General features: G+C 37.7%; 1 protein-coding gene across 5 annotated transcripts in view; it reads right to left on the reverse strand.

Moving 5' to 3' along the window:
- The window catches only part of Herc4 (HECT and RLD domain containing E3 ubiquitin protein ligase 4), a 111,146-nt gene that overhangs the window by 36,929 nt on the left and 46,457 nt on the right, over positions 1-27,760 (reverse strand). For all 5 annotated transcript variants that reach the window (XM_013017158.1, XM_013017155.1, XM_013017154.1 and 2 more), the window contains 8 exons: positions 26,280-26,410; positions 18,990-19,150; positions 15,003-15,079; positions 14,647-14,771; positions 11,238-11,297; positions 10,994-11,105; positions 9,760-9,949; positions 8,432-8,604 (listed from right to left, as the gene is read on the reverse strand). In XM_013017158.1, coding sequence (XP_012872612.1) covers positions 8,432-8,604; positions 9,760-9,949; positions 10,994-11,105; positions 11,238-11,297; positions 14,647-14,771; positions 15,003-15,079; positions 18,990-19,150; positions 26,280-26,410 — 1,029 coding nt within the window. The remainder of the gene's footprint in view (positions 1-8,431; positions 8,605-9,759; positions 9,950-10,993; positions 11,106-11,237; positions 11,298-14,646; positions 14,772-15,002; positions 15,080-18,989; positions 19,151-26,279; positions 26,411-27,760) is intronic.

The raw sequence follows: 27,760 nt of genomic DNA on the forward strand, positions 1-27,760 counted from the left end.
TTATGTGGTGCTGAGGAATCGAACCCAGGGCCTCAGGCATGCAAGGCAAGCGCTCTACCACTGAGCCACCTTCCCAGCCCCCCTTCATGTCTTTAGCTAACTCATATGTTCTTTGTCCACAATGGCATTGTACTAAAAGTAACAGATGTTTAGAAAATTCTACAATTATCCAAAATTTAGTTTCAAGAACATTAAGATGCACGAAGATCCAAAAGACACAAAACTCAAAAGCAAAAACTGTCTATTTCATCATTTACCAATCTTAAAAGCCCTGAGTAACAAGGAAAGGAGTCAAGAAAAATGGGGAGAGAAACCTTGAGGAACACTGTAAAAAAACAGCTTAATACCCCCACTTCTACTCTAAATGTAAGACACATTATACAGATCTGAAGCTTGGGCTACGACAACCAAAGTAAATTTTAAAAACTCAGTATCAGAGCTGGGCACATATGGCTCATGCCTGTAATCCTACTCAGAAGGTAGAGAACTGAGGATCAAAGTTCAAAACCAAACATGGGCAAGCAGCAGGAAAGCAGTAGGCAAGTAGTAAAGTCTGTGACATCCTTATTTCCAATTATCCACCAAAAAAGAATTAGAGCTGTGGCCCAAGCAGTTAGAGCACTAGCCTTAAGCAAAGAAGTTCAGGGACTATGCATAGGCCCTAAATTCAAGCTCCAAACAAAAAGAAACAACAAAAGAACATCTTAATCCCAAATCTTGCTCCCATGTTTTAAGACTGTAATTCCAACTATTTTAGGTGGTTGAGATCTGAGGATCACAGTTTGAAGCCAGCCAAGGCAGGAAAGTCTGTGAGACTATTATCTCCAATTAACTACAGGGGTGAAAAAAAAAAAAAAAGCCTGAAGTGGAGCTGTGGCTCAAGTGGTAAAGTGCTAGCTTTGAGAGAGACAGAGACAGAGAGAAGCTAAGGGACAGGTCCCAGGCCTAGTGATATCTCCAATACTCATAACAAAAACTAAACTTCAATTTCAGTATAACTCCTGATTAGACTGATTTAATCCCACTACTACATACCAGACAGAAGTAGTATGCATTCTTTAAACCAATTTCACTTCAGTTTCTACTATTTTACAACCAAAACTTATGAACATACAAAAAGCAAATAAATAAGAAACCAAAAAAGATGTCTAAGAGATGAAGAAGAAAAAAAAAGCCAGATTCAGAGATGACCTAGATGCTGGAGCTAGAAGCCAATTCAGGCCAATATTCTCTGTACCATTACACAATCACACTGGAAATAAAGCATCTAAAATCAACAAGTAAAAACTCTGATATAAGAACTTAGATCAAGGGGCTGGGAAGGTGGCACAGTGGTAGAGCGCTTGCCTTGCATGCATGAAGCCCTGGGTTCGATTCCTCAGCACTATATAAGCAAAAAGAAAAAAAAGCCAGAAGTGGCGCTGTGGCTTGAGCTGAAATGCTGAGGGACAGTGCCCAGGCCCAGAGTTCAGGCCCCACGACTGGACCCAAAAAACAACAACAACAACAACAACAACAACAACTTAGATTAAATTTAAAAGATGAATCATTTAATTCATTTTATAAAGCCAGAATAACCTTGATACCCAAAGTTGATAGCGATTTGAGAAATAAAAAATACAAATTGATATATCCTTTATGAAAAGACATAAAAACCTTCACAAAACACAACAAATTAAATCTGACAATAACTATAAAGTACAGTAATGCTTAAGTGAAATTCATTCCAAAAGTATAAAATTGACTTTGTATTCCAAAGTAATGAATTTTATATTTCAGAGGAAAAAAAAGTTGAAAAAAATCATTTGTTCAACGTGATAGATATAAAGTGCCTGACAAAACTCAAAACCATTCATTCATAATACACAGCAAACTAGAACAGATAGAAACCTTTTCAAACAGATAAACGCCCTCTTACAACTAAACCCTACCCAAAACACCAATTTTACTGATAAAATATGACAGCTTTCTCCCTAAAATCAGAAAGTATATGCATAGAGGCCCACTTATATACATTCACATTCTACTAGGATTCTTAATAAAATACTGCAAAGACTGGGGGGGGAGGGAAATCGTGTGTGAGGCCCTGAATATAATCACCAGCAATGAATAGGCACATGCATGCATACACACACTTGTATTTATATATATTTCATTTGTGCATGTGCATAAATACTTGTATGCATTGACTGTGTACAATATGTACAGTGATCTGCGTGTGTGTGTAAGTGTGAGTTTTCAGGTCCTGGGGCTTAAACTCAGAGCCTGAGCTTTTTACTCAAGGCTAGCATTCTACCACTTGAGCCACAGCTGCACTTCTGGCTTTTTTGGTAGTTAATTGGAGACATGTTTAATTTGTATGCTACCATGTAGCTCATTTGGAAGAAATAGACCAGAGTGAAGCTTCTACAACTGGCTTTCAAAAAGACAAAAAATACATACATTATACATGGACATCTCTTCATCCTAGAGCAAGGGGTCAGCAATCACTTGTAGGTCAAATATTACTTACTGATATTTATAAACAAAGTTTTACTGAAAAGCCCATTTATTCACCTGCTGTCCACAGCAGAAATTATAGCTGAAGACTTGTAGTAGAAACAAGAAATCTCACAAAATATATTACTATTTGGCCCTTTAAAGAAAAACCTGTGGCCGAGCACCAGTGGCTCATGACTGTAATCCTAGCTACTCAGGAGGCTGAGATCTGAGGATCACAGTTCAAAGCCAGCCTGGGCAGGAAAAGCCGTGAGTCTTATCTCCAATAAACCACTTAGAAAACAAAAAGTGGCGCTGTGGCTCAAGTGGTAGAGCACTGGCCTTTAGCTGAAGAGCTGAGGGGCAGCACCCAGGTCCAGAGTTCAAGCCCCATGACCGACAAAAAAGAAAAAAGAAAAACTTGTGGATCCTTGCTATAGTCTTTAGTATTGTATTTAACAACTAAAATCATTAGTCAAACTCCTATTTACTAAAAGAGAACATATATAAATATAAACACATGATAGCTTCCCCCTCCCAATATTTTAAATATAAACATTAAGGTGTATTTATTTATTTGTATGTGTGTGTGTCTGAGCTCAGGGCCTAGGTACTGTCCCTGATCTTTGGTGCTCAACACTAGTGCTCTACCACTTTGAGCTACAGCTCCATTTACGACTCTTTAGGAATCAACTGGAGGTAAGAGTCTCATGGACTTTCCTGCCAGGCTGGCTTTATACTACAAGCCTCAGATCTCAAGACTCCTAAGTAGCTAAGATAGAGGTGTGAGCCACCAATGCCCAATTGTCCCTTTTGCTCAAGGCAAATGCTCTACCACTTGAGCCCCAACTCCACTTCCTGATTTCTTGGTAGTTAATTGAAGATAAGAGTCTCAGGGATTTTCTAGCCTAGGCTGACACTGAACCTTGGTCCTCAGTTCTCATCCTCCTGAATAGCTAGAATTACAAGTACGAGGTAACAGTGCCTGGCCATTTCCTTATTTTCATATCTCTAATATCTAATAAAATTGACAAGCATACAAGTAGGTACTCAGTAAGTATTTGCAAAATAAAAAAATAGGAGAAATTACATGGTAAAAATTCAAAATGACTATTCAAACTACCTTAAATGTTTAAAATTTGTAAGTTTGGTCATAATATTTTTACTTCATATTTTAATTAGTTTAATATGTGGGCTTATAAACGTTAGTTCAAGGCTGGTTAGAGTGAATAAATGTAGTTCTTTATTTAAGGATTTGTTTAAAGATGCCTTAAAGAAAAATGGATGTGAAAATCATTAATTTGGAAAACCAACACAATTCTTTAGCAACTAGGCCACACAGACCAAGTTAAGCCTTTTCTTTTGACATACTAGTATCACTACAATATACCTTATAAAAACTCTGAAATAACCCAATTACTTGCGAGTAAACTCATTATTCTCATAATTTATTCATTCCTGACAGCAGGTACCAAAGGTATTTTTCTTATGATGCCATTTGGAGTACTGAAATGATTTTTAATTTAAAAAGTTTTCCAAAGGACATGACATATGGGAGGAACAAGCACATCCATATATCCTGAAATCTAGTTCTCTAGAAAGTTCTTAATCTTGCTCCAGGGTAAGGTCAAAAGGAAATCAGAGAAACAAAACAATTATGAACAAAGCAATTGTCAGATTTAAGTATCTTTGGGGAAAAAAAGTTTCTGATAAGTAATTTGGGTTTCATAAGAGTGAATAATCACTGTTAATAACCATGGGTATTTATCATAGAGCAAAATGAAGCACAGTTTTGTCCCAAGTAGGGGTAGAAAAAAAATAACTAGCTATCCTAGAGAGGCCTAGAAGACGGCTAAAAATTCATCTTCGAAAGATGGTAATGTAGCTCAGTGGCAGAGCAGTTACCTAGTGTGCATGAGATCTTGCATTTAATCCCTAGCACAGAAAAATATAAAAACAACGGAAAGCAAAGAAGGAAAAAGGAAGGATAAGGAAAGGAGGTGGGAGTCATCCTGTATTATTCTTTTCTTAAGTACGTATCAACTTCAAACAAGAATCCATTTTCTTATAACCCAATAAATCAAAGTACTGGCTTTCTGGAATGTGATAATACCACTTTTAATAAGTTAAATTCTTATATATTTTAAATATATCAGCCCTGGAAATAAATTCCTTTACAAATGATTAGTTATTTGCATATTTATAGATGAATGTTCAAAAATCACACTATTACAAAAGGGACTAAAACATGATCTTTTTTTTGGGGGGGGGTCCAGTTGTGGGGCTGAACTCTGGGCCTGGGCGCTGTCCCTCAGCTCTTCAGCTCAAGGCTAGTGCTCTACCACTTGAGTCACAGCGCCACTTCTGGCTTTTCTCTTTTTGCTTATGTGGTGCTGAGGAATCAAACCCAGGGCCTTAAGCATGCAAGGCAAGTGCTCTACCACTGAGCCACCTTCCCAGCCCTAAAACATGATCTTTTGATTCCTAATCCAGGCCCTATAATGTAATACAGTACTATATGTAATCTAGCCTATATATAATCTAACTGTATAAACTCCTAGATCTAGGGGCATAATAATAAAGCAATCCCCCTTTAAGTATATTGTAGTGTTAATATAGAACATTACAAATAGTTGGGGCTTTGAAAACAGATTTTGATTCAGTAGTTCAACACTAAGACAATAAGATTCATTTTTCTCATATAAAAAAGGAGTAAAGGCTGGGAAGATGGCTCAGTGGTAGAGCACTTGCCTTGCACGCATGAGGCCCTGGGTTTGATTCCTCAGCACCACATAAGCAAAAAGAAAAAAGCTGGAAGTGGTATTGTGGCTCAAGTGGTAGAGCGCTAGCCTTGAGCTGAAGAGCTGAGGGACAGCACCCAGGCCCAGAGTTCAGGCCCCACGGCCAGACCCAAAAAATAAAAAATAAAAAGGAGTAAAATACCAATTGCACTTTTAACCCTATAGAGGGTTTAAAAAGTTTGGTATGAATAATATACAGTAATATACAGAAAGTTCCCATCTGCATTATGTACAAGAGGTTTTGCTCCTGGATATTTCTAGTAAGCAATATGTTAGATCTCTAGTACCTAGTATGCATGAGACTATTAGAAAGATCTAGGAGAAATTAGTTTTTGTTATACTTCAAGCAATAAGAACTATACACTGGCTAGGAAGGTGACTTAGTGGTAGAGTGCTCGTCTAGCATCCATGAAGCACTGGTTTCGATTCCTCAGTACTACATACACAGAAAAAAGTGGAAGTGGTGCTGTGGCCTGTGGCTCAAGTGATAAGGCTCTAGCCTTGAGCAAAAGAAGCTCAGGGACAGTGTCCAAGCCTTGAATTCAAGCCCCAGGATTGGCCAAAAAAAGAAAAGGAACTATATACTGTCAGCATGGTGCTGGTGGCTCACACCTCTACCCTAACTACTCAGGAGGCTGAGATCTGAGGATCGCCGTTTGAAGCCAGCCCAGACAGAAAAAGTCCATGGGACTACTCTGAAAAAGCTGGAAGTAGTGCTGTAGCTCAAGTGGTAAAGCCCTAGCCTGAGCACAAAGAAGCTCAGGGATAGCACCCAGGACCTGAATTCAAGCCAAGAAAAAGCTTGAATATTCCATAGTACTTTGTCCCTCTCAAAAATAATAAATTTGCTGTTGCTGATGGCTCATGCCTGTAATCCTAACCAGGAAGCTGAGATCTGAGGATCATGGTTCAAAGCCAGCTCTGGCAGGAAAGTCCTGAGATTCTTATCTCCAATTAAACACCAGAAAACCAGAAGTGACGCTGTGGCTCAAGTGGTAGAGAGCTTGCCTTGAGCTGAAGAGCCCAGGAACAGCACCCAGTCCCAGAGTTCAAGCCCCACAACCAACAACAACAACAACAACAAATAATAATAATAAATTCAAATTAAATTAGTTTTTTAAAAAAGATCTATGGGGAAACACATTCTGTTCTATGGAATGAAGTGCTGCCTAATACTAAAATCTTAACTCATAAAATAAAATAAATTTAAAAAATATCTCTGGAAATGCATTCTTATCAGGACCTTTCTCAGTAGAAACTGGGGGGTTTTGTTTTGTTTCCTTTTTTGTCAGTCCTGGGGCTTGAACTCTGGACCTGGGCCCTGTCCTTGAGCTCTTGAGCTCAAGGTTAGAGCTCTACCACTGGAGCCACAGCACCACTTCCAATTTAATGGTGGTTAATTGGAGGTAAGAGTCTCATGGACTTTCCTGCCCAGGCTGGCTTTTAACTGCGATCCTCAAATCTCAAGCCTACTGAATAGCTAATATTACAGGTATGAGCCACCAGTGCCTGGCTGAAACTGAGGGCTTTTTTTGTTTTGTTTTTTCGTTGGCCGTGGAGCCTGAACTCTGGGCTTGGGCACTGTCCCTGAGTTCTTCAGCTCAAGGCAAGCACTCTATACCACTGAGCCACCTTCCCAGCCCGAGACTGAGGTTTTTTTAAGATAAGTTACATACTCAAGGCCTTTCTATGGTTATAAAAGACAAAAAGAGAGAGTAATTAATAATCAACTCCAGCTGAAAATGGACACTTCACCAAAACAGCAAGGAGTGTGTGTATGTGTGTGTGATCTAATAAATCTTTTGAATCCTAGCCAAGAGGTTTAGCTCTGTAATAGCTATGGACCTAGAACTTGATAGGTTCTGTTAGAGAATGACCTGTCTTCCTAAGGAAGAAATTACTATCATTTCTTTCATAACAATGAAAAGAAAAATTAGTTGTTTGTCTAGGAATCTGGAATAAATTAACTATAAAAAGAAAATGTTCATTAAGTTGAGATGGTTGAGAAAAATACCCAGGAACCTAAGAAAATCAAAAGGGAAACAAATGAGCCATAAGGTTCTTTCATACAGAAAGCAAAGGATGGCCAGGAGCCAGTAGCTCATGCTTAGCTATTTGGAAAGCTGAAATCAGAGGATCCCTGTTCAATGCCAGCCTGGGCAGAAAAACACATGAGATCCTTATCTCCAATTAACCAGTAAAAGGCTGGAAGTAGGGCTGTGGCTCAAATAGTAGAAAGCCAGCCTTGAGTGAAAAAAGTTCTCTGAGAGAGCACCAAGGCCCTGAAAGCGGGAGGAAGGGAAGTAGAAAGGAAGGGGATCCCAATAAGACTACTCCTTTAGCCCGTTATTAATTACCTAAATGTTAGGCAAGAAGCATCTGAAAGTACAAAGTATCCATTACAGAAAAAACTTTTTAACGTTATAGATTCATAGGAGGTTTTGGGTCACTCTGTAGGCTAGAAACATATGCTTCTCTCTTAGGTCATGTCTGATCTAAATAGCAACTCAAGAATACCAAATGGCATAACAGAGATATATATACCTACCAACTGTCAGGGATGCCTCAAATCCATCTCTAATGAAACAGCTGAGACTCTACTTCTTCATATAACTTTGCACTTCTACAAGTGTAAAGGGTACTATTTCTTACACTGAGAAAAAGGGCAGGAAAGAACAATAGGCAAATTAATGAATTATATAGGGTTTCAATTTCAAATTAGTCATTTGTTTCAAATGAAACATTCACTTTGATTGAGGCCACTAGTACCTGACATCAAAAGAACATAAGTTTAAATGTTCATAATAACAACAAAGGCCCAGTAGCTTTCATATGATAATCATTCAAAACTCATAAAAATATACAACTAAATCAACATAGTATATTTCTCACAAGAAAATACAAGAGTTCTAATTCATTAATATGCTATTATTCTGCCCAATTATAAACATGTTATCTGCAAATGCTTAGCAAAGTCCAGGAGGACCAAAGTTCCAAAGTATAATACATTACATTTTTAAAAGGAAACATAACTTTTTCAACTTTCAATGATATGTATTTCATGCCTCTTTAATATATCAATGTGGAAAAGAACATTATCAGTTTGTTCACAGCAATGGGAAAGAAGAAAATAAAGAAACTATTAGACATACCCTATGTAGTATTTCTAAAACCTTTAATGCAGTATGAAGAAAATTGTTGAAAATTCTTCTTTCAGAAGGGGGGATGCCAATCTTGTAGAGTTTCAAAAGATGTACCACAACTTCCTTAAAAAGCTCTACTATCTTGAGGAATAGTGGAGGTTCAAGTATGGACCACCAGTTTTCTGTTATTAAAGGGTGAACATGCAAATAAAATTAATTTAAAAGGATCACAATTTTCAGACATACTAACCTTTCTTTTAGAGTTGTGGTTCTTAACATTTTGAAAATCCCAGGGTGATGAACAAAGCAATCTAGATTTATAATTTTTCCCACAACTAAGCTAAAGTATATTATCCTAAAAATGTTCAAAAGCAAAAATAAATTATGAACATTTAACTAAATTTATCTTAGTTACATAAATTAAAACTCACTTCATTTAATAAAACCAGTTAAAAACATTTAGAAATCAAAATTTTGATTTTTGAAAACACTTTAAAACTGTATTGCTCAAATATTTAACGATCATTCTAAATTTCAGCTTAATATAAAACTAAATTATAAAGTGCCAAGTTTAAAATGTAAAAGCCTCCTGAAAATCAAAAACAGATCCTTAATAATATAAAATTATAATTTCTCTTTCCCTACATTTGTTATTTGTAGTCATATAATTACAAATATTATCCCCTATAGAGCAGATATAGAGAATACAAAAAATTCTTAATTATTACTGGCTAACACCCTCAGATTCTAGTATTCTATCCTTTGTGCTTCTTGCTTACTTACTACACTATCCTTAGCTTTAATGTTCTTGTACCAGAACAAATGTTAACAACCCATTACAAAGGCCTGAAGTTAGAAATTAATCCATAGAATTAGAAAGATTAGAGTTTAGACAGACACACACACACATACACACACACACACACACACAACAGAAAAGAGGCAGAGCTGTATGATCAGATGCATAAAATTCTCTCTATAAGCAGAAAAGAAACATAAGGAAATTAAGTGAAACTGTGCAGCTCAAAGATGATCTAAAGCCCATACCTGATCAGACATAATTGTTCTCTGTTCTTTAACACCTTAAAGGCAGTGAAAAATAAGGATTGTACGCATCTTTACATTGTCACTTATCATATTTAATCAAAATTCTCTAACATATTCTGCCTTCAGCAACATCAAAAATTAGAAGCAAATGACAGTAAGAAAGGCACAAAAGGAAAGAATAGGTCCCCTCCCTTCTAACAATGTCAAATAAGGCAGCAAAATTTAAACAAAAAAAAAAAAAGATTTTCACTTATAGAGAAAAGGTTTCAAAAAAATATTAAAATTCTTACCAAGTACTTTTAATGGTGCCTTTTCTAGGTTCACAAGAGCTGTGCCAAAGGGAATTGCTATTGTTGTGAAATTGTTGGAATCACTCATCAGGGGACATTCTGGCAGAGTAAGATAAAACCTCAATGCTTCAACATCAGGTAAGGAGCTGGTCAATTTAGGTATTAGGTTCTTTTCCAAACTAGCTGCAACCTATATTTTGACAAAAAGCAAAACCTACTTCATTTAAATGAATGCACTTAAAAAAAAAAAAGAAAGAAAGAAAAGAAAAGAAAAAAGGGTAAATCTCATGAAATGGTGAAATGAAAATGCTGGCTTAGAAGGAATGTAGTTTAAACTATAATGAAAATTAATGCCTAAGCATTGCTAAGGGTGAAAAATGTTTAAAAGTCTGTGAGTCTCCATCCATTTAAATTCTCATATCACTATAACCTACTATCTATGAATAGACTTTAACAAGGGATTATTAAGAAATTCAGAGACAAACATTTGAAAAGATTTATACTTCTGGGCTGGAAAGGTGGCTCAGTGGTAGAGCACTTGCCTTGCATGCTCAAGGCCCTGGGTTCGATTCCTCAGCACCACATAAGCAAAAAGAAAAAGCCGGAAGTGGCGCTGTGACTCAAGTGGTAGAGCGCTAGCCTTGAGCTGAAGAGCTGAGGGACAGCGCCCAGGCCCAGAGTTCAGGCCCCACAACCGGACCCCCCCCCCAAAAAAAGATTTATACTTCTTTGACAGCTATATTACAATTGTTCTAAGATAAAACTTATTTTAATTATTTTAATGAATTACTTCAATTGGTTTGGCATTATTAGGAGTTTGAACTCAGGGCCTTGAGCTTGTTAGCCAATTACTCTACCACTTGAGTCACATTCCTAGCTCTTTTTGCTTTTTGGATAGGGTCTCATGCTTTTTGCCCAGGGCTGACCATAAACAGTAATCTCCTTCCACATCTCTCACATAGCTGGGATTATAGACATGCATGTCCCACCATACCCAAATTATTTATGAGATAGATCCTTACTTTTTCCCAGTCTTAGCCCAAACTGGGATCCTATTAATCTCTGCTGAGCTGCTCCGTTTACAGAAGTAGCCCACCCTACCCACAAATTCCTTATTTTAATTCTTATAGTAATGTATTCAATAAAATTATACAAGCATAGCATAAATGAGCTTAAAAATTGCAAAGTTCATTAGCTGTAAGTGAATGTAATTAAAAATTATTTTAAACCAAACCTGCTGAGATATCTGAGGATGATCAGGTTGTATAAGTTTGTGGAATAAAAGCCTAGCAGCATTCATATCAACGCCTGAAAATTTGGTGCCTGTTCTATAGTGATCATCATTGCTAAAGAAAGATAAAAACACAAGAACAAAAAAAATATTTGACTCCTTTTTTATTAGCATACAGTAATTGTACTACTTTAATAAATGATTTAATACATTTGAAAGTTTAACAAAAAAGGGAAGTATGACTTACCTAACAGCTAAAAAACTTCCATTTAGGCAACCAGATGAGGAAAATGTTCCATCAATCTCACTAAAAAGAAATTTAAAGAGAAAACAATTTTTGAATGAAAAATTTGGTTTTTTTTGTTGTTCCTTTTGGTGCTAGTCTTCGAACTTCAACTCCAAGCCTGAACTTATGTGTTCAAAGCTAATGCACTCCCACTTGAGCGATAACTTCACTTTTTTGTAGTTAATTGGAGACAAGAGTCTCACAAACTTCCAGCCCAGGCTGGTTTTGAAATCCTCAATGTAATTGTAACCCATCTGTACGGTATTTTCACAATTAAAAAAAGAAAAAGGAAATGCAATCCTCATTACAGGCATGAGTCACTGGCACCTAGCAGTTTTTTAAAATAAAACTTTAAGCCAGTTGTCAGTGGCTCACGCCTGTAATCCTAACTACTCAGGAGGCTGAGATTTGAGGATCACGGTTCAAAGCCAGCCGGGCAGGAAAATCCAGAAGACTCTTAACCAGAAGTGACACTGTGGCTCAAGCAGTAGAACACTCGCCTTGAACTGAAGAGTACAGGGACAGCGCCAAAGCCCAGAGTTCAAGCCCACGACCAACAAAAAACTTCAAAAAATATTTAGAACCAGATTGAGGAGGGTTTTCACCACAGTGAAGCTGAACAGAGAGAGAATCTACCTAATTTTTAAAAAGGAAAAAGATGCCTGGAGGCATGGCTCAAATAGTAGAAGGTCTGACTAGCAAGCACAAACAAGAATAATATTTAGTATTTAAAGCTAGAGGAAACTCCTATAACCAATCCTCAAATTAAATTGAAATTAGGTAAATTATTGAGGAATGATTTTTAATTTGTGTATGTGTGCATGCATACTCACATCTTAGGGCTTGAACTTTGGGCCTATGGTGCTGTCCCTGAGCTTTTTTTTTTTTTGGTCGGTCGTGGGGCTTGAACTTTGGGCTTGGGCGCTATCCCTACACTCTTCAGCTCAAGGTGAGCGCTCTACTGCTTGAGCCACAGCACCACTTCCGGTTTTCTAGTGGTTAATTGGAAATAAGAGTCTCACTGACTTTTCTGCCCAGGCTGACTTTGAACTGTGATCCTCAAGATCTCAGCCTCCTGAGTAGCTAGTATTACAGACATGAGCCACCAACACCCGGCCTGTCTCTGAGCTTTTTTGCTGAAAGCTAGTGCTCTGTCAGCTCCACTTCTGGCTTTTTGGTGGTTAATTGGAGATAATAATCTTAATGACTTTCTAGCCTGGGCTTACTTTGAAACTTGATCCTTAGCTCTCAGCATACTGAGTTAGGATTGATTCACTGGCACCCAGTAATTATTTATTACTATTTGCTCTACACTTTCTTAAATAAGTTCACCTTCTGATTCATCAGGTAAGATGACAATCTTAATTTTCCCATCAGCATGCATATTTAACTTTTTTGTTTTGGCAAGTAATGAGGTTTGAACTCAGGGTATCCTAATTGCTGGGCTTGCTCTCTAGGCTGTGCTCTATCACTTGAGTCTTATCTCTAACCCTGCTTTTTGCTAAATTTTTTTCTTCTGCCAGTCCTGGGGCTTGAACTCAGGGTCTGGGCACTGTCCCTGAGCTTCTTTTCCTGAAGGCTAGCCTCTACCACTTAGGCCACAGAGCCACTTCTGGCCTTTTCTGTTTATGTGGTACTGAGGAATCGGACCCAGGGCTTCATGTATGTTAGGAAACCACTCTACTGCTAAGCCTCATTTCCGAGCCCTATTATTTTGTTTTGTAAGAAGGGCATCTAGAGGACTTTTCTGCCTAAGATGGTTCCAAACCTTCTTGGTAGCTAGGATGACAAGCCACTAGCTATGGGCACTAACACTACAACATTGTGCATTTTCTGGCGCCCCTACAGGGACTTGAACTCAGGCTCTAGCCACTGTCCCTGAATTGTTTTGTTCAAGGCTAGTGCTCTACACTTCACCCATTCTTGACTTTTTGGTGGTTAACTGAAGATAAGTGTTTTTAGGATTCTCCTGCCTGGGCTGACTTCAAAACTCAATCCTCAGATCTCAGCCTCCTAAGCAGCTATGATTACAGGCATGAGCCATCAGCACTGACATTTAAGTTTTTAAAAGTCCACACTGTAGTAATAATCTTCGGTGTTTGACAACCCTGGTGGTATTCTTGAAGATATAAAAATCATAAAATAATTTAAATATAACCATGCATGTTGGTAAATATGTCATTTAGAAATTGTGTCATAGGAACACCATAGAATAGTCCTAAGACAAACCAATAGGAAAGAAATAAAAACAGCCAGGCACTGGTAGCTTACTCCGTAATACTAGGTACTAAGGAGGCTGAGATGTGGAGTGTTGTTCAAAGCCAGCCCAGGTAGGAAAGTCTGTGAGACTCTTAACTTCAATTATCCACCAGAAAACTGGAAGTGGCACTGTGGCTCAAAGTGGTACAGCATTAGCCTTGAGCAAAAAAGAGTTCAGGAACAGCACACAGGCCCTGAGTTCAAGCCCAACCCCAATAACAACAAAAAAAGAAAGAAAGAAACACTGTATAGCTACTATATACCCAGACTATAGGATGTCAATTATAGATTACTGCTCTTGGGGCCATGATGAACAAAACATAAGATCAAATCAAGAGAGGAAAAATGATGCACGGAAGAAACTTGGATAAGCATGAGGCATATGAGACAGCTACCAGCATAACACAGCATATCACTGTACAAGAAACATTTTTATGACTAAATGACTTCCAAAATGACTAAATGACATTCTAAAATGACTATAAAAAGTAGATAGTAGTAAATATACACATGAGTTACAGGGTTGCTCACTATCAAATATTAAGCACTATATATATTTCTGGCAGATGCTGGGCTGAACAAACAATTGTGTGGTAATGCTGATATCATCACAAATACATGAAAAATGTATCATCCTCTGACAGCTACAATTTCACTAGCCAACTGACATTTTCAGCTACATTTCTGATGGGACCAACACATACACAGTCTGTCAAATTGTCATTGCACACAGCACATAAAACACTTCATCCCAAATATCAACAAAAAGCAAGGCAACAAGCAAAACCCTAAGTGATAGACTATTCAAGAAGAACTATTATTTAATTCTGTCAAGGATATACAAGTTTAAGACAGTAGTCATAAGACAAAGTATTCCAAATAGAACTTTATAAGAGCTACATTTCATATTCCACCATAATATACTTTTGAATGTATAAAAGGACTACCTATATAAATGTAAATGAGATTTTTTTTTTTGGAACTCCATTGGGAAACTGCATCATTTACATTTTTCTATATAAAAATGCAGTGAATGGTAGTGGAAAAAACATTTTAATAAATCCCCATCAGTAAAGGTTGTGTCTTTGTATAGGTGCAATGTTTTCCTTACTTGGCTATCTCCACAGGAAACCTTCCAGAGGGGTAGCTTAGCCATTTTTGAATAAGAGTTTCATTCACTGTCCAGATCTGCTTTGAAGGATCAGGATATCTAAAGTCATCAGGTGGCCCAGAGTTCTAAATTTTAAAATTAAGGAGATTAGTCAGGTATATATTGCTCAATATATATATATATATATATTGTTCAATGCAAGAATCTCCCAGTATGTATCTTTTTGAAGTGTTTAATTAAAAAGAATAAAGTCACTTTTGTCTAACCATTTAAAGAAAAACAGGTAAGAGAGAGGAAAAAATTTAATTCCTCAAAAATTTTTGTGCTAAGCAATGTTTACATGACTATATTATTACCTGAAGACTAGAGTAATGTGAAAAGCTTTGGTCTCCACCTGAGAAAATTCTTTTTACACAGAAATATTCTTGAGAATCTGTAATAAAAATAAAACCTTTTTAAAAAAAATAACAAAATTAGAATTCAGTATTTTTTAACATATTTCAATGCATCAAATTTGCTATTGGATTTGTTCAACTCATCTAATTAGACCTCCCATTAAAGGGCACCCTAAGATGACTTGTAATATTCTGAATAATCTGGGAATTGTACTAACGAAATGACAGAATAACAACAGTAAATGATTCTATAAGCATAAGTTTCAAAGTTTCTTTCTATTCTGCACACAAATATTTTTTTTTGGGGTCGGTCGTGGGGCTTGAACTCTGGGCTTGGGCACTGTCCCTCAGCTCTTGAGCTCAAGGCGAGCACTCTACCACTTGAGCTACATCGCCACTTCCGGTTTTCTGGTGGTTTTATTGGAGATAGGAGTCTCACGGTCTCTCCTGCCCGGGCTGGCTTTGAACCGCGATCCTCAGATCTCAGCCTCCTGAGTAGCTAGGATTACAGGCGTGAGCCACCAGGAATGGAATGGAACCCAGGGCCTCATGCATGCTAGGCAAGCACTCTACCACTAAGCCACCTGCCCAGCTGCCAGCAAATATTTTCTATTTCTGTTTCACTAAAAATCCATTTAACAAGAATACAGAAATGCAATAAATGTTACAAAAGATAGAACAACACAAAAATTGAGAATACTGTGTCTATCTATGTAATTGGGCTTTGAACCTGAGGGCCTTGTGCTTGTTACACAGGTGTTTTTGTTTTTATCAGTTCAGCCATAACCCTTCCCCCAGTCCTTTATATTTTTCATATAGGTTCTCCCTTTTATGTCTAGGCCAAACTGGACCACAATTCTATTTACACTTCCTGCAGATAGCAGTCTTGACAGACCCATACCACTTTGTCCAACTTTTCATCTTAAATAAGGGTCTCGCCAACTTTCTGCCCAGGCTGGTCTCAAAACTAAGATCCTCCCAATTCCAACCTCCCTAGTAACTGGGATTACAGGTATAAGCCACTGCACCTAAGACTACATGTGTGTGTGCACATGCACATGTGCGCGCGCACGCACACACGCACACACACACACGCTTGCACTCACAGTATCACACTTGCTTCACTTTTTGGCTCCTGCCTGGCACTCTACCACTTGAGCCATGCATCCAGTCCAGCTTCTTGCTGGTTAACAGGAGATGGACTCTCACTGACTTTTCTACTTCTCCTTCTTTTTTTGGCTGGGGGAGAGAAGAGGGAGAGGGGTGCCACTCATGGGGTTTGAAATCAGGACCTAGGAGCACTTTTCTCAAGGCGAATGTTCTACTACTTTGAGCCACAGCACCTCTTCCAGTTTTCTGGTGATTAATTAGAGATAAAAGTATCATGGACTTTTCTGCTCAAGCTGGCTTTGAACCACAATCCTTAGATCTCAGTCTCATGGATAGCTAGGATTATAGGAGTCAGCCACCAGTGCCTAGCTCCTCACTGACTTTTCTGCCCAGGTTAGACCTCAGTCCTCCAGGTCTTACTATCCTGAGTAGCTAAGATTACAAGAGATGCCCAGAAAGAATATTTACTTTTTTTAGGGTGGGGGGGCAATGGAGAGGGGACTTGGACCACAGCTCACCTTCCAGTTTTTTTTTCTGGGTAGTTAATTTGAGATAAACAATCTCATGGACTTTACTACCTTGGGCTGGTTTTGAACCTCAATCCCCAGATCTCAGCCTCCTGAATAGCTAGGATTACAGGTGTGAGCCAGCGGTGCCTGGCTAGAATATTCATTCTTAAAAAGAAAAACAATACAGCACAAAATAGTTTTGGGGCAACAATAGATCAGAACACTTCCTAATGCCAAATTATTTCCTCTCAATCAATCTATAAAAGATAGCTGACATCTACAGTTCTTGATGAAAATTAAATCAAGCCCATAATATATGAAATAACAGCAAAATTAGGCAGGGATAAAGAAATAGCAATAAACTTCCTTTTGAAAAAAATGCTTAAGGCTTTCCCTTTTTTACTTCTCTTCTGCTTCCCCAAATAGAGTATGCATAACCAAAAGTACAGCTGCATTAGTAGTATTTTGAGGTATCACATAACTTCATATTGTAGCTTAAGGATAATTATTTCCAAATATAATCCATCTCTGCAATATTACTTCTACTCCCAATAGTTAACTATTTCTTTACCTTGTATATTATCTGTGACCATCACTGCTATAGAATTATTGATCTTTTTGGTAGCGCACTTGCCTACAAAGCATTCTGGATTTAATCCCCAGTTTAGCAAAACAAAACAAAATATTCCTTTCCAGAAAAAGAAACACATAATTTCCTTGATTATTCCCTAAGCCAACTAAAATGTTTGACTATTGTAAAAGAACTGAATAAATAATTGCCAATATAGATACTCAAAAAAATAAATTTATAAAACATAAAACATACTAATTTTCTACAAGTCACAAAAGTGTCTTAATGCTATAACTTTCAAGAACAACTAAAAAAGCTGGGTGCTGATGGCTTATGCCTGTAATCCTAGCTACTAACTATGAAATGATATTATCAACACAAAGGCACAAAGTCAAAGCAAAATGTAAGAGCAACGGTAGAATCTTAGGCTGATCTTTGTTTAATAGGAACATGACTAAATTAATCTTATAAAAAATAAAAAATGGGGGCTGGGAAGGTGGCTCAGTGGTAGAGTGCTTGCCTTGCATGCATGAGGTCCTGGGTTCGATTCCTCAGCACCACATAAGCAGACAAAGCTGGAAGTAGGGCTCAACTGGTAGAGCGCTAGCCTTGAGCTGAAGAGCTGAGGGACAGTGCCCAGGCCCAGAGTTCAGGCCCCACAACCGACAAAAAACAAAACAATAAACAATAAAAAAAATAAAAATAGGGGCTGGGAAGGTGGCTCAGTGGTAGAGTGCTTGCCTTATATGCACAAGGCCTTGGGTTCAATTCCTCAGCACCTCGTAAGCAGAAAAAAGCCAGAAGTGGCACTGTAGCTCCAGTGGTAGGGCACTAGCCTTGAGCTGAAGAGCTGAGGGACAGCACCCAGGCCCAGAGTTGAGCCCCTACACCTAAATAAATAAAGTGGTTGAGGATAGGGAAAAATGAAGAAAGGGATGATACCTTAACAAGATGTACTGTACTTAATAAACACACATGCTGAATGGTAACCCCTCTGAATAACTACTTTGAAGGTGATAAAGAATAAAATAAACCTTCCAATTTATTCATAATAAAAAGTATGGACCTTTTCAAATATCAATGTTCATAGCATGCTCATGCCCATTAATGTGAATAGATAAAATCTAAAGAACACACACACACACACACATATCATGTTTTATTATTTTTAGAAATAACTGGTGCTGGTGGCTCACACCTGTAATCCTACCTACTCAGGAGGCTGAGATCTGAGGATCACAATTCAAAGCCAGCCCAGGCAGGAAAGTTTGTGGACTCTTATCTCCAATAAACCCCTCAGAAAAACCAGAAGTGGCACTGTGGCTTAAGTGACAGAGTGCTAGCCTTGAGCTGAAGAGCTGAGGGACAGTGCCCAGGCCCAGACCGACCAAAATCAAACAAACAAACAAACAAAAAACAACCCTGGATTCTGGTTTGGACACAAGCTCTCTTAAGTTCCAAACGATCCATCCTTTAAAACTGCTTTTGTAACTTTATCCAGAATTTCCCTATGCATAGATAAGCAAATTTAAACAAACTATACTACATTGTTCTGGGGTTTTTGTTGTTGTTGTGACAAGAGCTTTTTATGTAAACAAGACTAGAGGCCTCACTGTTGAGATTACAGACCTGTACCATCAAACCTATAACTTGATATTTCAGCTTAACAATGTATCTTAGAATACTTGCAGATACAGAAACATTTTAATAAGAAGTTTGATGTGTGTAGCAAAGTTTACAACATACATTAGAACTTACCAATATCTGATGGACATTGCCCATTATAAGGAAACCAATTTCCTTTTACAGTGAAAGGACTCTTTCTGTTGCTTGTTGACCCAGTTCCCAGCTGCCCATTACCACCAAGCCCAAAAGAGTAAATTCGTCCTGATGAAGGAACAAATGCAGAGGTATGCTGCCTAGAATGAAATGATTGAAGATCTCAGAATTTATCGTCCAAACAATTTACAATGAGAGGAATAGAGCAAATTTTTAATAACCCAATTTATTTTTAAAAACAAGTTTAAAAGTCTGGGTAAAAACACACAATATTCAGTATCGTTACTTTCATTATAAATATTCACTTAGGAAAAAATAACTTTAATAAAATGTAATTCTGTAACTTCTAAACAAAACATTAATAGCTTTAAACAGAATAAACTCAGTAACATGGAGGTAGGTTGTGTAAGTATCATACAGAAAATTCAGATCTATTCAGAAATCCTTTTTTAAATGATTCAGCACTGAAAGAGTATTTATTTATGTTGCCCAAGGAAGTCTTCTTTCCCCTTCCCTATTTCTCAGAATCTAGTGAAAAGCCTAGGTCAATTAAAGCCCATAGCTGGCTATGACCAAATAGTTTTAGGCTAACTGGACTCTCAGTTTTGGGTCCACATGCCTCACACATGGCTTCACACAGTTTGGAGTCATGAAGATACTTATGTTAGCTACTCTGCCACATACTAGAAAAGATATGGCTCCAGTAGTAGAACACCAGCCAAAAAAGCAAGGTAAAGCCCAAAGTTCAAACCTAATATCTCCTAAAAACAACAACAACAACAACAACAAAAAACTGGGATGAACAAAGGTTTAACATGGCCCATTCTGCCTCCCTTAGAAAGTGTTCACTGTGGAATTGCAAAGGTATATTAACAGATTGAAAATTACTATCAAAGTAGTCTGTTCAGCTTCTCAAAAACAGTCTCCCTATCTCTATAATAGAGGTAAACCAAGACAATAATACATATCTGAAAAACTCTCCAAGTGATTAGAAAGTCAGGGCCACTAAACAATTATAACTATTTCAAGTATTATAATTCAGTGTTTAAAAATAACTCAAAGGTACTATACCTGTATTACTAGAAAGAGAACCATTTTCTTTTGGATGATCTCCATGATGGACTAACTTCTAATACTGCTTCACTAAAGATTCTTAAATAGTTAACAAGAAAGTAATTCTTTTTTTTTTTTGCCAGTCATGGGGCCTGAACTCTGGGCCTATGCGCTGTCCCTCAGCTCTTCAGCTCAAGGCAAGCACTCTACCACTTGAGCCACAGCGCCACTTCCGGCTTTTTTTTTCTGCTTATGTGGTACTGAGGAATAGAACCCAGGGCCTCAGGCATGCAAGGCAAGGACTCTACCACTGGGCCACCTTCCCAGCCCCTAATTCATATTTTTTACAATACTGACCACCTGAAAGCCAAACTGGTCAAGACCCCAGACATCTACAACTATTCCCTCTGTGTGTTAAGTCCTTGGATTTTACTTTATAACTGAAATGTCTTCCCTGATGCATATTACTAAAATTGCTGGAAGAACCAATTTACAAAGCGATAAACAACAAATCATGTACATAGTTGATAGAAATACAAAATTAGTTAATATTAAATAATTTGTGATAATTCATCCAAAAGAAGACCAAAATTTATTATCCTATAATACTGAGTACGGCATTCTTGTCATGGCTTAGAGGTATTTGAGTATCATATATGTCATATCTTAATTTTAGGTTTGGTCTTATAATTTTTTGCCTTGGATAAATAGGACTTCAGCCAGTATGAGACAAGCAAAACTTAAGCTACACATAAACAGTTGAGTTTTGACTTTTTAATGTATACTCTACACTGGGCCCGAGAATAAGACATATATGAGTGCTGTTTCACCTGGAATACAGCCTGCAATGAACAAGCAGCTTAAAACAGAGCTGCCTTGGCCAATCTGTACTGTGAATATGAGGCCACTCCAGCTAACCCAAGACCTGAGGAAGAACCAGTTCAACTTAACTATGGAATCAGAAACAAACACTTATCATTGTAACACTGACAGGTTGTTTGTCAACAGCAAGAGAAAATTCTTTTTTTTGGGGGGTGGGGGGGTCCAGTCGTGGAGCTTGAACTCTGGGCCTGGGCGCTGTCCCTCAGCTCTTCAGCTCAAGGCTAGGACTCTACCACTTGAGTCACAGTGCCACTTCCGGCTTTTTTCTTTTTGCTTATGTGGTACTGAGGAATCGAACCCAGGGCCTTGAGCATGCAAGGCAAGCGCTCTACCACTGAGCCACCTTCCCAGCCCGGAGAAAAATTCTTTAAAAACTTTTACTTCCAAATAACTGACTTAAGAAGTTCAATAAAAGCATTTTTATAGTCCTCATTCATGTTTGTTTCTAGATCAATCAATGAAGCCTCTTACTAGCAACATCATCAGTGTATCTTAGATAGTAAAGGGTCATAATGAACAAATTATAACATTACATCATATATAAGAAAAGATGACATACTAAAGTGTCTTAATAAAGATATGTAGGAAGCTGCGGCCATAGTAACATGATATGTTTTATCTTTTTATTTTTATTTATTTATTTATTTTTGGGTCCAGTTGTGGGGCCTGAACTCTGGGCCTGGGCACTGTCCCTCAAGGGACAAATCAAGGCTAGCGCTCTACCACTTGAGCCACAGCGCCACTTCCGGCTTTTTTCTTTTTGCTTATGTGGTGCTGAGGAATAGAACCCAGGGCCTCATGCATACAAGGCAAGCGCTCTACCACTGAACCACCTTCCTAGCCCCAACATATGTTTTAAAGTAAACTTTTTTCATTTAAGTAAAAGGAGTACACTCTCCAACAGGATAAATACATAAGCCAGTAACAGGGATTCATTATCAAGTTATTATGTACTGAACATAATTGTGTGTGGTAAACATCTGTATGATTGGCAGTATAATTGGTTTGTAGTAGTATCACCATAAACAAATGAGCAATAAGTGACTATACTGTTATGATGGCTCCTGTATCATTAGGTGCTAGTTTTTTAGTTCCATTACAATGATTTGGGACCATCTGTAATATATATGATCAAACATCATTATGTGGCACATGACTACATATGTTCTGACAATATACTCAACTTTGCACATCCAAAGACAAAAAATGAAAGAAGAGTAATAACCAAAGAGAGAACAGGGAGGCTATGCTGATAAAATATAAAAGCCTATAATTCCAGCACAGGGGAAGCTGAGAAGGATCTTGAGTCTGAGACCAGTCTAGGTTACATTAGCAAGACTCCATCTCAAAAACTAGCCTGCCACCAGTGACTCATGCCTATAATCCTACCTACTCAGGAGGTTGAGATCTGAGGATAATGGTTCAAAGCCAACTCTGGCAGAAAAGTCCATGAGAATATCTCCAATTAACGACCAGAAAATCACAATTGGCACTGTGGCTCAAAGTGGTAGAGTGTAAACCTAGAGCAAAAAAACTCTGGGACAGCACTGAGGTGAGGCCCTTAATTCAAACCCCCAACCAAAACAAAAAAAAAAAAAAAAACCCAAAACCTTTACACCAAAAACTGTTCTGAGGAACAACAACAAAAAGGTCATTATGTATGTCTAAGCTCATTTCCTACTGTTATAACAAGACACTTATGACTAAATTATGTAGAAGGGTAAATATAGGCATCATGTAAGATGTGGAAGAAGGGGAGTACTTTATAGTAATCCATTTTGTCATGTAATCATGAAGGGAGTATTAATCCCTCTTAACAATTACATCTTAAACACTTTGACACCTCTCGCTTTTATTGTTAGGCTGGATACCAAGTCTGGACATAAGTTTTGGTAGAACCAAACTGTTAAAATCATAGCAACATAATAAAAGGCTTGCCACAAGGAGATGCAACAATTATAAACATTTGGATAGCTAATAAAATGACAACCATCAAAATATGCGGTAAAAATGAACAACATTTAAGGGAGATGACATTGGTACAATTGAAGGTTTTACCTCTACCTAGCAATCATGAACACATCAATAGGAGGAAAGAAAACTAGAACAACACTTAAATTAACCAGATCTAACAGACATGAACAGAGTACTCAACAACAAAACATTCTTCAAGTATGTACTGGGCATTCTTCAGGTGTTAAGATACAAATTAAGTCAATAAATTGTTAAAGATACACTATCATAACATGTTAAAAAGAAAAAAAGCTAGCAAAAAGTAACAGAAGGAAAGCTAGAAAATTCACAAATGTATCAAATTAAACAACCAATGGATCAAACTGAAATAAAATGCTTAGAAATGAGTGAAAAAATTCTAAAATACATAGTTAAAGAAGGGCTAAGGGAAAAAGGTATTGCATGGGGTGTGTGTGGGGAGGGGGTGTGGGTATGTGTGTGGTGTAGGTATTAAGGCTGAGCATGATATGGCTCACATCTGTAATTTGGGACCTAAAGACATACAGATAGAGAACAAGGTTTGAGTCAAGTGTGGGCAACAGTTAGTGAGATACCATCTCAATCAGTAGTGGAGTTAAAGAATAGTGAGTGCCCTTGTAATACTACCTACATGGAAGAGCATTGGATAGAAGTACAGTCTAGGCAGGTCCACGCTAAAACAGACTATCTAAAAAATAATGAGCAAAAAGGGAGATTAAACTGATAAAGTACCTGCCTTAAAAGATGACCTAGAGTTACATTACAACATAAATTCATTGGGATATACTGTATATATGTCATTAAAAAAACCTCTCTTGTAAAACAAATGTACACTAAAAAAAAAAAATCAAGAGAATCAAATCAACATTTTTTTTTGGTCCGTCATGGGGCTTGAACTCTAGGCTTGGGCCTGTCCCTGTGCTCTTCAGCTCAAGGTGAGCACTCTACCACTTGAGCCACAGCTCCACTTCCAGTTTTCAAGTGGTTTATTGGAAATAAGAGTCTCACGGACTTTCCTGCCAGGGCTTGCTTTGAACCGAGATCCTCAAATCTCAGCCTGAGTAGCTAGGATTACGGTGTGAGCCACCGGCGCCCGGCCAAATCAACATTTTTATAACTTATGAAACAAGAGAGAACTATCTGACTATGTTACTGTAACTCCTCTGTACATCACTTTTATAATAACAATAAAGATTTTTTTTAAAAAAGAAAGAACTAAACATAAGGATAAGAAGAAAGAATATGTATATAGCCTGGATGAAATAAATATTGCTAAAAACATACTACCAATTATACATAATCAAGAAGAAAACAAAAGCTAAATAAAGCTATAATCCAAACAAAATACGGTGAAAACATACACACACACCTAGAACTGATGGCTTTACTTATAAATTCTACCAAACATTTAAAGAACCAATGTTAGGTCATGACTTTCAGAGTTAATGCGAAATAATCTCTTATAGGAAAACTTATTTTGATAAAATGATTATGTATACAGAAAAACTGATCACACTGACAACATGATCTATATCTAAAGGACCTGAGAGGCTCCATACCCAGGCTTCTAGAGCTGATCAATAGTTTCTGACAAAGTAGCAGAATAAAAAAAAAAAAAAAGCACAAAAATCAGTAGCCTTTCTGTATACCCACAGAGTACAAGCAGAAAAGGGCAATTAGGAGAGCAATTCCGTTTGCAATAGCCTCAAAAATAAAATTAAAAAAATATTTAGGAAATAAGAAATATCTACAATAAAAACTATAAACCCGAAAAAAGAAACTAAAAATGACATCAGGAACTAGAAAGAACTTCCATGTTCATGGATAAGAAGAATATCATGAAAATCAAGCCGGCGTCAGTGGCTCACATCTGTGATACTAGCTACTCAGGAGGCTGAGATTTGAGAATTGCGGTTCAAAGCCAGCCCACGCAGGAAGTCTATGAGACACCACCAGAAAACTAGAAATGGTGCTGTGGCTCAAGTGGTAGAGTCTATCCTTGAGCTGAAGAGCTGAGGGACAGTGCCCAGGCCCAGAGTTCAAGCCCCACCACTGACAATTAAAATTTTTGTTAATAACAATTGTTGTAATGATGAAGACTATTTGGAACTGGCACAGCCTTAGGCCTGAAGATCAATGGAACAGACTAGAAGACACAGAAATAAAGCCATATACTAACATTTATCTGTTACTTAACAGAGGAGCCAAAAATGTAAGGTGAAAAAAAATATAGGGAAGGGAGAGGAGAAAATGGGAAGAGAAGGTAACAACCATGCACCACTGGTCCAGGATTAAAACACTTGCTATATCTGGGCACCTGCTATATCTATCTGGTCACCGGTAGCTTGTAATACTAGCTACTAAGGAGGCTGAGATCTGAGGATCACGGTTCAAAGCTAAGCCCAGGCAGGAAAGTCCATGAGACTCTTATTTCCAAATAACCACCAGAAAACTGGAAGTGGTGCTGTGACTCAAGTGGTAGATAGAGTGCTCGCATTGAGCTGAGCTAAGAGACAGCGCCCAGCCCGGAGTTTTGTGGGGGTTTTTGTTTTTTTTGGGGGGGGAGTCCGGTCATGGGGCCTGAACTCTGGGCCTGGGCGCTGTCCCTCAACTCTTCAGCTCAAGGCTAGCACTCTACCACTTGAGCCACAGTGCCACTTCTGGCTTTTTTCTTCTTGCTTATGTGGTACTGAGGAATCGAACCCGGGGCCTCATGCATGCAAGGCAAGCACTCTACCACTGAGCCACCTTCCCAGCCCCCAGCCCCGAGTTTAAGCCCACCACCAACAATTTAAAAAAAAACAAACACACACACACACAAAAACGCTAGCTACTCAGAAGGCTGAGATCTGAGGAACTAGTTTAGAAGACATCCTGGGCAGATAAATTAAACTTATCTCCAATTAATTAGCAAAAGACCAGACAAGGAGGCATGGCTCAGGTGGTAGAGTGTTGAGAGAAAAAGCCATTTAAGGGTGCACAGAAAAAAACCCAGACACATAAAATGATGAAGATATATGAAACACTGTAGCAGTTACAAACTGAACACTGTAGCAGTAACAAACTGAAAATAGAATTACCATGTGAAAGACACATGATATTAGGAAGTATCCATAAAAAAAAAGAAAATTTTATGAATCACTAAATAATCACGGACAGCTGTTTTCATTGTTGTATGTTTGGGGTTCTGCTTTTTTTTTTGAGACAAAGTCTCATGTACTCCAGCTTGACCTCAAACTTGAGATACCACTGGATCCAGTGCTAAGATTACAGGCATTTGCCACTACACTCAACCCAATAATTATACCACAGAAACAAAAGCTCATTTCTATTATAGCTTACCTTCCACAAGCAATCTGTGTAACAATGCTTCCCATAAGTTCAAAAACTTTCCGTGGGTTTATTTCATGACTGGTAGAGTTATGACCCAATTGGCCATACCCTCCAGCCCCGAAAGTAAACACTCCACCTTCCTAAGGAAAAAAAAAAAAGAAAATAAACTGATCTTCAGAAAATTAAGTCAATACTTAGACTCTTCTGTTTTTAAAGTTTGACAGATAAAGCTGATTCTTTCAAGAGGGTAGTACATCTTAAAATTAAAGAGAATCAAGGTTGAAAGCTAAATATTTTCATGTATTTTTGAAGTGTTTTAAGTTTTCACTATTTTAACATTATTTCGCTGAAGTTCTCATTAAAGAAGTATTCATTTGCAATGCCTTTTACTATCATTATGCTCTGTTGAAATTCAATCTTTGAGTAAGTCCAGCACAGCAATAGAGGTCTGTGATCTCAGCACTCAGGAGGCTACAGCAAGAGACCTTGAGTTCAAATCCAGCCAAAGCTACTAACGGCAAAAACAGAAAGGGGGAAAATATGGCAATATTTTAGTATATAGTTGTTATACTACAACGATGGTCTTTAAAATTTGAATATAAAAATATATGGGTACAGGTGGGCTTATGAGATTTGAGGACTGCAGTTAGAACACAGCCCAGATGAAAAAGTGAGTAAGACTCCTAACTCCAATTAACCAGTAAAATGCCTGAAGTAGAAATAAGGAAAAATTTACCAGATGAAAGTGGCTCTTGCCTATAATATTCATGAGGCTGAGATCATAAGAGCACAGTTCAAAGGCAAAAAGGCCTGTGAGACGCTTAACTCCAACTAACCAGCAAAAACCCGGAAATGGTGCTATGGCTCAAGTAATAGAGCACTACCCCTGAACACAAAAGCTCAGGGACAGTGTCCAGGCCCCAAATTCAAGACAGAGGTACTGTCTATGTAAATTTATATTATATGAGAATATAATTTTTTTATATATTGCAAAGAAAAAATTTTCTTTTTAAAACTTTTTAAAAACTTCAGATACATAAAAATATTATAAATTATGATATAATCAATATACTTTGTAATATTAATGAACAGCACTAAGAGTGAGTGTTTTACTGATGCCTCTCGTCCCTTTTTGGGGAAATTAAAGCAAACTGTGATGACCATTTTCCCCCTAAAATTTATATATATATTCAATTGCATACTTCTCCAAATTAAAAAAAATGCATTACCCTGCCATTATCACAGTCAGAAAAACAATAGTTTCTTCATTTAAAACACTTATGTCCTCCTCTTTTTCTTTCACCAGATAACAAAATATGACAGGTTGGTGATGTTAAAAATAGGACAGCCAACTGGGTGCCAGTGGGTCACGCTTGTAATCCTAGCTACTCTGGAGGATGAGATCTAAGGATCACAGTTCAAAGCCAGCCAAGGAATGAAAAGTCTGTGAGACTCTTATCTCCAATAAACCACTCAGAAAATGGAAAGTG

This window comes from Dipodomys ordii, unplaced genomic scaffold (genome assembly GCF_000151885.1).
Source record: "Dipodomys ordii isolate 6190 unplaced genomic scaffold, Dord_2.0 Scaffold34, whole genome shotgun sequence".
In the NCBI taxonomy this organism is placed as follows: domain Eukaryota; kingdom Metazoa; phylum Chordata; class Mammalia; order Rodentia; family Heteromyidae; genus Dipodomys; species Dipodomys ordii.